At 31.9% G+C, this 16,181-nt stretch overlaps 1 protein-coding gene across 1 annotated transcript in view; it reads right to left on the reverse strand.

Annotated features, from left to right (window-relative positions):
* Nucleotides 1–365: 365 nt before the first annotated feature.
* Nucleotides 366–16,181, reverse strand: part of LOC139501179 (nuclear factor 7, ovary-like) — a 43,160-nt gene continuing 27,344 nt past the window's right edge. Inside the window, exons 5-6 of the mRNA XM_071290170.1 lie at nt 12,899–12,973; nt 366–651 (exon numbers count right to left, since the gene is read on the reverse strand). Coding sequence (XP_071146271.1) covers nt 525–651; nt 12,899–12,973 — 202 coding nt within the window. The 3' untranslated portion in view covers nt 366–524. The remainder of the gene's footprint in view (nt 652–12,898; nt 12,974–16,181) is intronic.

Below are 16,181 nucleotides of genomic sequence, written 5' to 3' on the forward strand. Positions count from 1 at the left end.
TCATAGCTCTATTCGACAAAATTTCAACAGTCAACCAATTGTGATTAGTTTTCTGGAGGTTAATATATAACATTTTACGTATATCCCTGGCCTTAGTCTATATCAATTTAGGTAAGATATTTTTTTCGTTTGGAATTTGAAGTTTTAGGTTATAAAGTTTTCACAGTTTGGACTTTCAACTTTCAACAGGAATACATATTTTCAAGCAGTATACTCGAAAAGAGAATTTGAAGCTTTATTTTGCTGTAGGTCATCTATGTTTGATTGATATTTCTGAATACAAAATAGTTTCATAACATTTGTAAAGGTTGATTATTCTTTTACAGCCCTATGTTTTCTCAAAAAGAAATACATAGTCACAGAAATGTTGTAAGGAATTTATTCTACCATTTATTCTACCAACTAATTAGTGGTTTTGACAGGTGTCAATTATCCATCATTCAACTTATTTCTTTTTTTTTTCTTTGAATATATGTGTGTAGGCCATGGCGGTAAACATATATCATATGCAAACGAAATTGCATTCAAACGATGCTACCACAGAATGCACAAAACTTTGCCAGTGGAGAAATCTTCTGGTTACACTTACGACACAAATAACTCTCGTCCGGAGATGTGGGATAAGTTTTCAAGTCTTTCTTTTTAGTATTCCTAAAATAAATAAATAGATAAATTACAAATTATAGTACAGTGTTGCCAGGTAAACCTTAATACTTTTTTATATATCAACTATATTTGACTTCAAAATTATGGTATTTCATTTTGTTATATTCTTAACAGGTGCATCCTTTTTCTTACCTATTGATTATTTCTATTCAATCAATGTGTGTTTAGTTTTATCTCAGTTCCGCATTAGTCAAAAACTATTTATGACGTCATAGGTTCTTGCTATTTTCCTAAATTTTCTGCTGTAAGTCATGATAAAAGATTTCCCATGTAGGATGATTTATCATAAAAAGAAAACATATCCATACCTGTCACCTGACCCGTATCTTGCGGGTCACACCCGAACATTTCACTCCATATCCGGGATTTTTGAAAACTAACACCAATTACCGTAGCTAAAGGTCTTAAATGATTTGTTATTTCAAAATTGCTATCAATCAATTTGAGTTACTTCTCCCTTTTTGCCACTTGTCACAATATACTTCTGAATGTTATGGTTTTCATTTTGTAAACAGATTAAATCTTTAAACGATTTGAATGCAGAAACATATCTTTGTTAGTCTTGTATTATTTTTAATTTTAGTTTCTTGTGTACAATTTGAATTTTAGTATGGCGTTCATTATCACTGAACTAGTATATATATTTGTTTAGGGGCCAGCTGAAAGACGCTTCCGGGGAGGGAATTTCTCGCTGCATTTAAAACCTGTTGGTGACCCTCTGCTGTTGTCTGCTTAATGGTCGGGTTGTTGTCTCTTTGACACATTCCCCATGACCATTCTCAATTTAACTGAATATAAAATTCTTATATGTTTCTACCTACGATCTATTTGAAAAATATTTCGAATTTATGGGTATCTGTACATCCATTGAATGCTTATTTATTAAATTACATCTTAATCATCCTTTTCGAAAGCAGACTTGCACTGAATGAATTTTACTGAAATTAACAACCAAGTCATACAGTAAATAATAATAGAAATACATTGTATATCCAATACTGTAGCTTCAGCATTAATAAACACTTTGAATGGTACATATGGTCGTTTCTAGATAAAGGCAACAGTAGTAAACCGCTGTTCAAACTCATAAATCCATGGACAAAAAACAAAATCGGGGTAACAAACTAAAACTGAGGGAAATGCATTAAATATACGAGGAGAACAACGACACAACACTACAATGTAACACACACAGAAACGGACCAAGCATCAGACAAAATCCCACGAGAATAACAAATATCACATCAAAACCAAATATATGAATTTCTAGGCGTGATTCGTCTTAATTGCGTTTGATTGATAGATTGAATTTTGTTCATCAATCATATTCAAACGGCAATGAATGTCCTTTCCGAGATTTAGATACTTCACTGTTACACGAGAAATACCGCACTAACATTTATGACAAGAGGGACAATTGTTCGTTCCCTGTTGTTAATTGTCCCTCTTTGAATTGCGATGTTCTTTTGTCATCATCTTATGGTGTTTATACTTAACATTTAGTTCGCTATGTCCGTGTCTATTGTGACGTTTTTTTTATATTAACGATCTAAATTCTTTCATGAATGTAAAGAGTTGGCTTTGAAGTTTGGTTGTACCTGTAGATAACTTATTTCAATCGAGATAGCACATCATAATTTTTACGGAAATGTTGATTACCGTGCACCGAAATTTAGAAACGATCCTGTTTACTTATCGATCTTTTTAATAAACTTATCATTAAATGTTTCCAGTTCAACACTGTAATTAGATCATTGAATATTGTTTTTATTGGTATTGATATTACTTTTGTTATTAGTAAATTGAAACAAACTAAATATTATTGTTAAATATAAATGCAAATTCATTGATCTACAATCTGTCGATTATTGTATCTTGGCATTGCACAAGGTCATGTTTCTCTCTGACTGTTAATGACGTCTTTACACTAAATCCTTTAGATGCTAGATGTGTATTGATTAATAATTTTGTCTTAAATGCAGGTTTTTCTTAATAGTTGTTAGTGGCTTTGAATTAGCTGTTAGTAACTGCAAGTGCTCTCAGATCTATACTTATTGTCTTTTTGTTGTGCGGATGTACAAGTAGCCAGTCACGTCCACTCTGTGCAGTATTTTAATATATATTAATCTGATGAGTTAAGCCTTTTTCAACGGATTTTTATAGTTCGTTCTTGTGCTGTAATGTTATACCATTGTCCCAGGTTCAATTAGGGGAGGGTTGGGATCCCGCTAACATGTTTAACCCCGCCACATTCTGTAATTATGAACCTGTCCAAAGTTAGGTGCCTGTAATTTAGTGGTTGTCGTTTGTTGATGTGTTACATATTTGTTTTCGTTCATTTTTTTTAACATAGATTAGGCCGTTGGTTTTCTCGTTTGAATTGTTTTACATTTGTCATTTTGGGGCCTTTTACAGCTGACTATGCGATATTGGCTTTGCTCATTGTCGAAGGCCGTACCTATAGTTGTTTAATTTCTGTGTCATTTGGTAACTTCGAAAGATTTCTCTCATTGGCTATTATACCACAACTTTTTTATATTGAATTTGAAAAGAACATTTAACACATAAAATTAACACCTATTTCCAATTCGTAATTCACCATCTGAACATATTTTTGATTTAGGATATAATGAATGTCTCGTAAATGCTTCATATCTTCTTCCATCAAATCTCTTCAAGAACAATATTTCTCAAAAGTGAGATATTTAGTTCTTTAAATTTCTGTTTGGAGTTCAGAAATATCATATATAAGGCGGTTCGATTGTATAATCAATTTAAATAAATATTAAAATTTCTTTGTCAATCTTGAAGTTAAAAATAATATAATCTTTTTAAATAAATTATTTCTTTTTATAACATGTTTGAATATTGTCAACAGTTTAAGAAGAGAATAGAATATGGTTTCCTTTTATCTTCGTCAATGAAGTTATTGGATAAATCACAATCATCTGAACAATCAAGTCTGTACATGTATATGTTAATTTTACTTTACAGCTGAGATGACCATTATTGACCTAAACGATGTTAAGGGTTTGTGTCATTGAGTCACCGAGCAGTGCCGTTAATTTAAAAACATCGATTTGACCGGCTAATAACTGTTGAAACATACGATTTGATCAATTTGAACGATAGCTTGTATGGTCATTATTATAAATTTCCTCTTTACAAAACTTTTTCGAAAAAACTAAGGATTTTCTTGTCCCAGGAATAGATTATCTTAGCCGTATTTGGCACAACTTTTTGGAATTTTGGATCTTCAATGCTCTTCAACTTTGTACTTGTTTGGCTTTATAACTATTTTGATATGAGCGTCACTGATGAGTCTCATGTAGACGAAACGCACGTCTGGCGTACTAAATTATAATCCTGGTAATTTTGATAACAATTTTAACCGTTTTCAAACAAACATAAAGAAGTAGGGGCTATAATGGCCAAAAATGGCCCCAGATTTGCAAGATAATAAAAATTCCAACAGAGCAGATTTTTCTACCATAAATTATTAGAATATGAGTCAATGATTTAAAAAAAAAATGTTTTTATCTAACAAAAAAGGTTCGATGACGTCACAATGGTAGGTGCAAATGACGTCACAATGGTAGGTGCAAATGACTTAATAATGGGTGATGCAAAAATACAGAAATTTGGATGGTTTTTCTAAATTTTGACCACCGAACCATGCTTGCACTAACTAGAAATTTTAACATTTTGACAAGTTCATACATATCAAACTTTGGATACAAAATCTTTTTGGTGCAATGTTGGTGCGATAGTTTATTTTATATTTTTTCATAGCCAAGCGAAGCAATAAAAGCTGAAATTTGCCATCCAAATTAGACCTATTCATCTGACAAAGTTTAGTTTATACATTCTTATGCCTATAGGAACCTTATTTTTTTGTTTATGAATGTAACGTGTATTCCTAATATTATTTCCGTTAGTATATCTATATACATGGAAAAAGTATTGCAACACCAAATTCAAATTCAAATTCAAAAAACACTCTTTATTTTTTGGAGATATAATTTATTGAAATAGAACTTATTAAAAATAATTTAAATATCACATGAGTTTAATTAATAAATATAGACTCGATAAGTTCTTATCTGCACATGCAGCTACTGTACTCGTAAACAATAAAACAGATGTTCTTATCCTCGTTGTTTAAAACACTTTAAATAACCAAGTTTAAAGTTATGTGATTAACACCTTGTAATTGGTCATCGACAAGTCATAACTGCAGCAAGTTGGCAGATATTTAGCACGAGAGAAGTAGGTATGTCGCTGTGACAATTGCACGTATTGTTGGTCATCACCATTCCTTTATAAGTCGTTTTGAGAATAAAAATCAGGCGACACACGATGTTAAATACCTTTCGAGATCAAGAAGACCCCTTGTAACATCTGCTAGGGAAAAGCAAGCATAATGAAGGTTGGTCAGAAGGAAACCCACTGAAACAATACAATCCTAAAAAGAGAGTGATGACCATACAGGAGCCTTTAACAAGAACTGTTCGAGATCGGCTCATCGCTACTGGTTATCGTGCGATAAGACCATTTCGGGGACCTTTGCCTTCGAACAGACAGACATTTGTCCGTATCCAATATAGTGCAGGGCTCGCCAAAGTTGGAAATTAACATCGTGGAGGAAGATCCATTGTTCCAATGGAATTCGGTTTATCTTCCTTGGCCCGATCTTAGGCCGAATTTGAACCATATCGAGCATATATGGGACACTATTGGGCCTAAAGTGCATGAAAGGACACCCCTGTTCAAACACGTCATGAAATGCTTGCTGCTACCTTAGCAACACATTAGTTGACTTATGGCAGGAATAAGAATACGTTCAGATGCGGTTATCCGTTTGAATTGAGGCTGCGCACAAAGTACTAATTATTCATGTTATTTGGCTTATAACGATCAACCTTGATGTGAACAATCATCTAAAGAATAATTTTGAAATGTCTGACATTGTAAAGTTCGACTACAGTAATAGTTGTAAAACGCATTTTTTGGTACAAATAACACTTTATTTTGTTATATAAAATTTGGTTAGATAAAACTTTGTTTCATACATTTTTTGTTCGTTTTAATGCCAATGATATCATTAACTACTTTGCAATATTATTTTACAAATATTGTATCATATTCCATCCAAAATAAGAGGCTGATTTTTAAAGTTTTAAAAAATTAGGTGTGCTGCAATACTTTTTTCCATGTGCATAGATAAATTTCTTAAAACAAATCCGAAAGCAATGGACCTAATGTATAAGGGAGTCAATAACAACTTTGAGGACATTTATTCTTAATTATGAAATTTTAGATAGACTTCAATATAACAAAATCTGTACATTTCTTATGTTTCTGCTAATAATCATTTCAAAATTTGGTGTTTGAATGGGACAATCTTCTCTCTCTGCTATTAAGGTCGGATCCATGATTTATTTAGGAAAAGGGGGTGGGGGACCGAATTTAAAAGATTATTTTGCTTAAATTTACATAATTGGCGAGAAACACGAAATTTATTTTGAAAATGAGACTACATTTGTACCTATAAAAATTGATGGTAAGAGAACGGAAACGGCAAAAGATAGACTATCCATATATCCGTATATACATGTATATAAACAAGTCTAAATTGAAAACTACGTTCAAACCTATGATTGCGTTGGATAAAAAAAAACGCAACTTTTATACGTGTGCATGAAAACAAATTTCGTTGTAGAAGGGTCTAAATACAGCACAAACAACATTTTCCGAAAGACCAAAAACGTGAAAAAGTATATTTAAACAAAACGCATTTGACTAACAGGTCAAACAACTGATGTTATTTAACCCTGCTGACTGCCATTGGCGATTGCCAAATGAAATTGATCACAAGATGTAACAAAATGGATCTTAAAATAAATTTAATACTAATTTAATATACATGTATATATATATATATATAGATAGATAGTTTAAAAATACAGATTTATTTGATATATATATATAAGAACGTTTGAGTAAGTGACAACTCTACAACAGATTTATCCATCGGATCACCAGCCATGATGGCGTTACATGGCTGTGTACTATATATGCCCTTGAATTTTTACTAGATAACATTTTTGTTCGCTTTGGGGATTCCGTATATCGTCAGATTATCGGAATTCCAATGGGGACTAACTGTGCACCACTTATTGCGGACCTGTTGTTGTATTGCTATGAGTTACAATTTATGACAAAAATAAGCAAAGACCCATCGAAACAACATCTGATAAACAAATTTAATAATACTTTTAGATATTTGGATGATATTTTGGCTCTCAATAATGACGACTTCAGTATGTATATTAAAGAAATTTATCCTGTTGAACTTACTTTAAATAAAGCTAAAACTAACAATGACCACTGCCCTTTCCTCGATCCTGATATCTATATTACTAACGCAAAGCTGAATACTACAATTTATGATAAAAGAGATGATTTTTCATTTCCTATCGTTAATTATCCATTTTTAAATGGTGACGTTCCCTTGTCACCATCTTACTGTGTGTATATATATCTCAACTTGTACGATTCGCTCGTGTATGTAACAATGTTTTAGATTTTTAACGAGAGAAATTTATGTATTACTGAAAAATTATTACACCAGGGTTTTCGATATCACAAACTAGTCAAAACATTTACTAAATTTTATCATCGGTATAAGGACATCATTCGTAAATATAGCTCAACATGCAGTCTTCTTATACGTTCAGGTATTTCACATCCAATTTTTTATGGAAATATTCTTTATAAAGCACAAAGGTGTCAGTATTCACCTCAAAAACTAACAAAACCTTTGATAGACTTATTAAGAAGGGATATAGTTACGATACTGTTGTCAGGTCATTAAAGATTGCATATTTTGGCATTAATATTGATTCACTTATAGTGTCTTTGCATCGGAACTAAACACATTTATTCAAAAACCAGTTGTTGGCATGACACGGGTTATGTTCTTCTCATATATGTTATGATGGTATGATACTAAACCCCTAACGGGAAGGATTGTGCCTGATGTTCATATGATGAAATCATAATCTTTCAGTCAGTTTAATTGAAGTCTGGAGCTGGCATGTCAGTTAACTCCTAGTAGTCTGTTGTTATTTATGTATTATTGTCATTTTGTTTATTTTCTTTGGTTACATCTTCTGACATCAGACTCGGACTTCTCTTGAACTGAATTTTAATGTGCGTATTGTTATGCGTTTACTTTTCTACATTGGCTAGAGGTATAGGGGGAGGGTTGAGATCTCACAAACATGTTTAACCCCGCCGCATTTTTGCGCCTGTCCCAAGTCAGGAGCCTCTGGCTTTTGTTAGTCTTGTATTATTTTAATTTTAGTTTCTTGTGTACAATTTGGAAATTAGTATGGCGTTCATTATCACTGAACTAGTATATATTTGTTTAGGGGCCAGTTGAAGGACGCCTCCGGGTGCGGGAATTTCTCGCTACATTGAAGACCTGTTGGTGACCTTCTGCTGTTGTTTTTTTCTATGGTCGGGTTGTTGTCTCTTAGGCACATTCCCCATTTCCATTCTCAATTTTACATATATATATGTAAAATCTGTAAATTTGGTTTTGCAAAATTTTTGTTCTTCCCTTCCCGGGATTCGAACCCATGCTACTGAGATATCGTGATACCAAATCGCCTGCACTGTAGTCGTCCCGCTAGACCACACGACCACATGGGCTTCACTATAATAAAGCTTTCGGTGGTCGTGTGTTACCTTTCCTCGTCAGTTTTAATCTAGCGTCGTACTACAGTACATGATATATAAGGCATGGAGATGTTATTGTTACAGATCAGCTCAATTATCTATAGTAATAGGATCCTACAAATTAATGCAAGATACAGTCACAGAAAATAATTATATTTCTACATTTTGTAAGTACGTCTGAGTCAGTGACAACTCTACAACAGATTTATCCAGCGGATCAACAGCAATGATGGTGATACATGGCTGTGTACATTATGTATATACAACTCGTCTAAACATCAACCCAACAATGTTAGATTTGAAAATTTGCTTTCGCAAATTTTTTGTTCTTCCCTCGCCGGGATTCGAACCTATGCTACTGAGATATCGTGACACCACATCGCCTACACTGTAGCCATCCCGCTAGACCACACGACCACCTGGGCTCCACCATGATACAGCTTTTGGTGGTCGTGTGTTATCTTTCCTCGTCAGTTTTAATCTAGCGTCGTACTACAGTACATGCTATATAAGGCACGGAGATGTTATTGTTACAGATCAGCTCAATTATCTATAGTAAAGGATCCTACAAATTAATGCAAGATACAGTCACAGAAAATAATTATATTTATAAGTACGTCTGAGTCAGTGACAACTCTTCAACAGATTTATCCATCGGATATATATGGATAGTTGACCTTCCCATGCATAGAAATTTTCTGGTCTGTGGGTCGGTTTGTTCGTGAGTATGTTTGTATGTTTGTCCAATCGGCCTTGTGTCCCACTTCAGGTTTAAGTGTTCGGTTAAGGTAGATTAATGTGACATCAGATTTAGACCTCTTTTGAACTAACTTTTACTGTGCGTATTGTTGTGTGTTTGATTATTTACTACTTTGGCTAGAGGTAAAGGGAGAGGGGGTTTGAGATATCAAAATATGATGTTTAAGCCCGCTGATTTTTGCGCCTGTCCCAATTCAGGATTCTCTGGCCTTTGTTAGTCTTGCGAATTGGGCGTTCATGTACTAAAGACACATTGAATTTCTTGTTTTCTACTATTTTGACGTATATACTATATAATGAATATTGTCATGATAATCAAAGACCAAGTCATGTATACGACACTTAGATTAGTGAAGGCGATAGATAAACTAGTCACAGTTACAAAAACTACAATAAAACAAATACTATATATATAATGAATATAGAAAAAGTTTAAGAATACAGATTTATTTGAGATAGTAGCATGTACCAGTTTTGTAATGCTATAGAATGATATGGTTAATCTGGACGTCGGAAATAGATAATAAAAATTAGATGAATTTCAAAAAGTCAACCCTAATGATCCTCTACATATGTCTAAAGGTGTGGGGTGTACTTCAATGCTTAATTGATAGGGGAGCAGCTGTTTTGTTACCTCACCCTGTTTAACATTTTAAAAATATATACCTTTTCATATATTGCGTAGGAAGAAAAAAATACCTTTTCCCATATTGATTTGGTTTCATGTGGTTTTATGTAAAAGTGGAATACTTAAAAGTGTCGAAAGAAAGACAAAGGTTGATTAAGACACAGCAGGAACACCAAACAAGTTGACAGTCAAAGAAATTATGGGAACTTTATTGTCCTTATCATATATATCTGATAGGTTTCACTTATTTTAAGCTTAAAAAGGTGAACTACCCCAGAGGCACGTCCTATCACCTTGTAAATAGAAGTGCCCACCCCCTCCAACCCCAAACCCTACCTGAAACATAACTACTGTAATGGAAATACACCGACATATAAAAACACCCTTTAATGCAAGTGTCTGTATCTGTTTATTTTAGATAATTAATATTAAGATTTCTTAGCGCTAAATATGTATTTTTTGTCTTTATATTATTCTTCTTGTCGCTGATAAGTGAGACCCCACCCAGCACTTTATGCACAATCTGTATATATCAGCAATACCCGGTGTTTTGTTTTGTTTGTTGACGTTTCAATATTGCTTTTCCCCTTAACATTTACTTTGGAGTTTGTTAATTTTTACAATTTGCATCTTAAATTGCCTTTCTGTTGCAACATATTAAAAATTAAATCTTGTAAAATAGAAAACTAATTGCGGTTGCCATGGGCACATATGTGTTGCTAGGGAGAAACAACAGTGAATTTGGCAAAAATGTGCATGTAATCATGTAATAATTAAATAGTGTACAAGTATAAAGTTCACTACATGCTAAACAGGATTAATTTCAAATATAGATATATTAAAGCTGTATAATAACCATATTTGATGAGTTTAACTCCGCCATTAAATTGGTTGCTAGGCAACAGAATAAACGAGCTAGACCCAAAATTCAATTATTCTAAGAAGGTCTGGTATAGACTTACAACATGACAATTTAAATGAAGTTTGGGGATGGGGCAAAAAATGGCTCTTATAGCCCCTAGTCCTTTATATGCAAAGATCCCTGTTTCTAGGAAAAAAGGACCATTAACTCTTTGATTTTCATGTTTCCTCGTTATTGATTACGTTCTTTTGAAGTTTTATTCTATTAAGTATGTAAGTATGTACGTGCTTTTCCTTCTTTCAATTTGAATGGTCCTGATGGAATTCTGTCCAAAATAGTCAATATACAGGACTTTACATATTGTACAAAATACTATGTACATGATGTAGGACAAAAGCTAACCGAAAGGAAATTTAGCATTTTAAACAATTGTATTTGTTTCTCCCAAGACATTTCATATCTATAGTTTTCTTGTGTGACTTTGGACTCTGATTTAGAATTAATATTGAAAAAAATATATAAAGATTTTAGATGTATAACTTCAAAGGTGTTTTCTTAAGATCGAATCCATGTAAACTCATATAAATAAACTGATAGTTTATCATTTTAACAGCGTAGTAAGATCTTTGAATACTCTATTTATCTTTACTACTATTTAATATATTTTTGATGAATAAACAAAAATGTATTGCTATACAATTATGAAACAAATGGTTCTATATCCATTCGATATTATGCACCTATATCCTGGCATTGCACAATATCAGGTTTTTCGCAGAGTATATATATCGAAGTCTGTCTAAGGATGTACTGTATTGAATGAAACTTAAATCCAAGAGAACATGATTGATTTATATGATGTTATCGTCTTTGAACTATCTTTCAGTAACCTTCGAGTAATATAGATCAGAACTTTGGGTCTTTTGTTTAAGTTCGTCGTTTTCGTGCTTCTTTCAGATTTGATGATTCAAATCATTTTTATCGGATTTTTACTTGTGTCATTATCCGCGAATAAAAGACTTGCATCACTTTATATTAAGAAAATGTGCGAGGTTTTTATGTAACCGGATATTGCGACTAGCTGAATATCAAACTAATAAGAACTCGCATTCTGATAACTTGTGATGAATTTGAATGAACATGGCAATCTAAAATTTGAACTAAAGTTGGATAAATAAAGGGGTACTTGAGTGAAAACCAGGTTTTTTTTCAAATGCAACTTTAAATGTGTCCCCATTAGTTATATGAGTGTGAGAGCAATACATGAGATAGTGCGTGAGTTATCAATGAGTGGAGGGCAAGGTTTTGTGCTTTGTCAGTAAACTAAGAAAGACAGCTGTACTGGTAGGTGTAAATGTGGAAAAAATATTAGTTTTGTTCAACTCAATGTATCACATGTCCCTGTCGTGAAGCAACAAGTAAAACAAAACTTATTTCTATCAAAATGTATGAAACTGTAGTATGTTATGCATGCTGCTAATAATGCACCTTCTTTAGCCTTTAATTGTTGTTTTTGTTATTTAATAAATTTGAATCTTGCTTATATCATGTATATATTCTGCTTTATTATTTTTTTTCAAATTTTGTACAGGTTAAAACAATTTTTAAGCAATATTTTGTGTTTATGTTATAACATGTACGAGATACTTTTGTGCATGTTATAACTTGTATTTTAGCATTGTACAAATTCTAAAATGTATAATATTTGTGTACAAAATTGCACTGAACTGGTATTGATTAATCTCGCATGTTTGTCAATTTTTCGCAATAATAAATGCACGGAATAATTTCTTTACTAGTATAAAACATGGAAATTGAATTTGGTTGCTAATGAGACCACTAAAAATTCTTTTCATCAGTGTAAGATGAAACGGAATGAAGTGCAAATAGGTCATTGTGTGACCTTTAAAAATGAGCCAATTGTGTATAACCAAAATAATAGAACGGAAAGTTTCTTGGTTCATGGCATCAAAGCTTGGACGCATGAGCTGTGTTTTAATCATATTAAAGTCAACACACTGTATCAACCCTGATATACCTTGCTGAAAACAGGTGGTTGAGTATGTGAAAAGTAATACAAATAGGATTAATAATAAAATATATTCGTTCCCTTACATTTAATGAACATTTCTTGATTCAACACTCAGATCGAAAAACTGAGGCTTCCAAAAAAGAAAATATCAATTAACAAATTTCTTTCTTCTGTCATATAACTATATAACTGCGCATATACTCACAAAGAAATTGCAGGTATATCCCAAGCGGATACAGCTGGCCTTTCCTTCCCCTCGGGGATGTGTTTGTTTGATGTACTACAATGACAAAATTCCAAATGAATATATTCATACGTTTTTTTAAATTAAATTTCATATGAAAGATTATGAAACAAATATATACTCTTACATATATGATACTCTATCAGTACGCTTTAAAATGACATCGCAATGCTTATAACGAATAAATATTCCACCAAAAAAAAAAGGTCCGAAATTTAGTATTGAACTTTTCCTTAGTAGATAGTAAAAATTGGTTTCATCAATTGATATTTTACATCAGACAACTCAAAGCCTGGCAGATCGGATCTTTTGCAGTGTCTATAAGGCTATAACACAGCAGAAGCCCGTTTTTCATCAAACTTTCTTTTATCTTTTGAAAAAGGTTTCGGAATTTGATAACTTTTTCTTTCGTCAAAATGTTTAACCATCACATTTTTAAGACAATATTAGTATCAAAAAAATAAATCGAGTCTTTTATCATTTTCCTAATACAACACTTGCCTCTGTAGATAGTGTCAACCAATATTATACAAATATTGCCTTTGTACGAGGTTGATACAAGGATATATTAACCTAAAAGAAGTATATTGGTTGACGACGAAGTCCGAGGGCGATATACCTCATTGGGTCGATATATCCAGTATTGACCCCATACAAAGACTATGCTTTTTATATTATTAATTTCCAACCAAATTTGTATCAAAGTCGTCAGTGTTATATATCCGATCATTTGATTTTGTTGTAATATCATAGATATCATATTTTCTCCTAAACAATAACAGCATATAAATTGTTATTTCATTTATTTGTTATGTTTTTTAAGTTTTGATTTTGTCATTCTTATGAATATATGTACTTGATGATGTTTTTCTTTAAAAATTAATCATAATTATACACTTTTTAAAAAACTTTGAACAATATGATTAAATTCATAACGTGAAGTCACAAGGTAAATCGGTTTTTAGATATTCTAGAAATATGTCATTTGCTTTCCTTTTTCTCTATCTACTTTCGAAAATATCGTTTCACATGCGACTATCCCTGAACGAACCTAATAAGTTAAAATATACGAATTAATAATATATATAATTATTTTCACATGCAGATCGTATTGATGTAGATATGAATGAATGGGAGTCTGGATCAGTATATATTTCAATACGTTGAATGACTAACAACAACTTAAGAAAATAACTCATGAGATATCTATATAAAAAATAATCTTTATTGATATTTCAACCTTCTAACAGATGGTATGCATTTCATTTCAATAGCACGTTTATCCTTTAGATGTATGTATTTGCTATTCAATTTAATCTATTTTGTTCAAATGAATCACGTACAGTATTTAAGCAAATATCATCGGAAAAGATACATTTTGTAGCATTGGATCGGAATAAAAAGGGGAGAGTGGATGGAGTCAAATCTCAACCCCCAATTATTTTTAAATGTTTGTCAAAAGTAACGACCAATGTCAGTAACTAGTAGATTTTGGTCAAATCATATATTTCATTATTTTAAAATTGTGTATTTATAGATGATCTTTGATGTTTCCTTTTCGATAATTTACAATGGATAGACAATTCAGAGCAGTTTCAAAAAAATAGTTTATATCATCAATGAAGACTGTAAATTCACCTTTATATGTATTATGTTATAGAGTGAATTTCTAATCTGCATTTTAGTAACACAAATCGAAAACTGCAATTCGGGTTTCGAGGAAAATGTATTATATATACATTGCAATATGATGTTAACCATGGTCACTTTGTGTGTTTTGCTTAAAATTATGTTTCATGTTTTATGATTCGGTTTGTCTCCATATGTTGACGGTAACCATACCCATAAAGTTCCAGTGATCAATCGATTGCGGCTGATCAAGAATTTTTATTCAAGGTATGCATGATAGAATAAGCCTTCGAGCATGTAAAGCACTTTCTACTACAATTATTGTAGCACATATAGCAACTATATTAGATAATAAATACATATAAAGATTTTCTACCTTATAAAAATGTTGCGATGCTAGTACGAATTAAATTCTAGAAACATCAAAACAAATGCAACAAATTCACACTTACAGTCACTTGTTTGCCTTAGAGTTTAAACTTATTTTATGTTCAAAGCTAACAATATTACACGTCTTGAAAGTATGAAGAAAAGGTGTCCTTACATTAGCGAAGGGATATTTATGTTATGGAAACTCATAAATCATAGCAAAACTTCCTAATTTGCATCCATTTGATTTACTTTTCACATTGAAATCGAACAAGGAATTAAGATTAATCATAGGCATGAAAGAATAGAAATATTATTGATTATGCCAGGAATTATTCATACAAACTCGGTAATTTATAAATAAAATATCAGAGTTTTATTTAATGTTTTTTCCATAAACATCCACTTCTTAACATTAACCACACCGTCAATGTATAGTATTTAACAAACTTCAGGCAAATAATGTTTTGTGGAGAAAATGAATGTATATATATATCTTTACCAAATTAAACAAATATTTTTATATGTTATGTGATAGATTAATATAAAAATGTAAATAAATAACAAATAAAAAAAATATTGTATTATTCATATTTATGGCATACAAAATAAATAAAGGCAACAGTAGTATACCGCTGTTCAAAACTCATAAATCCATGGACAAAAAACAAAATCGGGGTAACAAACTAAAACCGAGGGAAACGCATTAAACATAAGAGGAGAACAACGACATAACACGTAAATGTAACACACATAGACAAAATCCCACCAGAATAACAAATATAATATATATATATATAACATCAAAACCAAATACATGAAATTGGGATAGACAAGTTCCGTGACACGTCTTATCGCAATGTGAATTTACACTAAAAAATAAGAGAAAACAAACGACACAACGTTATAATGTAATACACACAGAAACGATCTATAATATAACAATGGCCATATTCCTGACTTGGTACAGGGCATTTTTAAAGGAAAAAATGGTGGGTTGAACCTGGTTTTGTGGCATGCCAAACCTCGCACTTTTATGGCCATGTGAGATATAACATCAAAATGACAACACAGGACTACAATATAAATAAATTGGAGAACACAATTGACAAAGAATCACACGAACAACAGCCAACAAAAGGCAACAAGTTCAAAATTTTAATACGCCAGAAATAAAAGATTTCATTCTGAAATTTTAAACTCAGAATAAAATTAATTGATATACATCATGCATTATATTATGTAA

This window comes from Mytilus edulis, chromosome 13 (assembly GCF_963676685.1).
Source record: "Mytilus edulis chromosome 13, xbMytEdul2.2, whole genome shotgun sequence".
Taxonomy (NCBI): domain Eukaryota; kingdom Metazoa; phylum Mollusca; class Bivalvia; order Mytilida; family Mytilidae; genus Mytilus; species Mytilus edulis.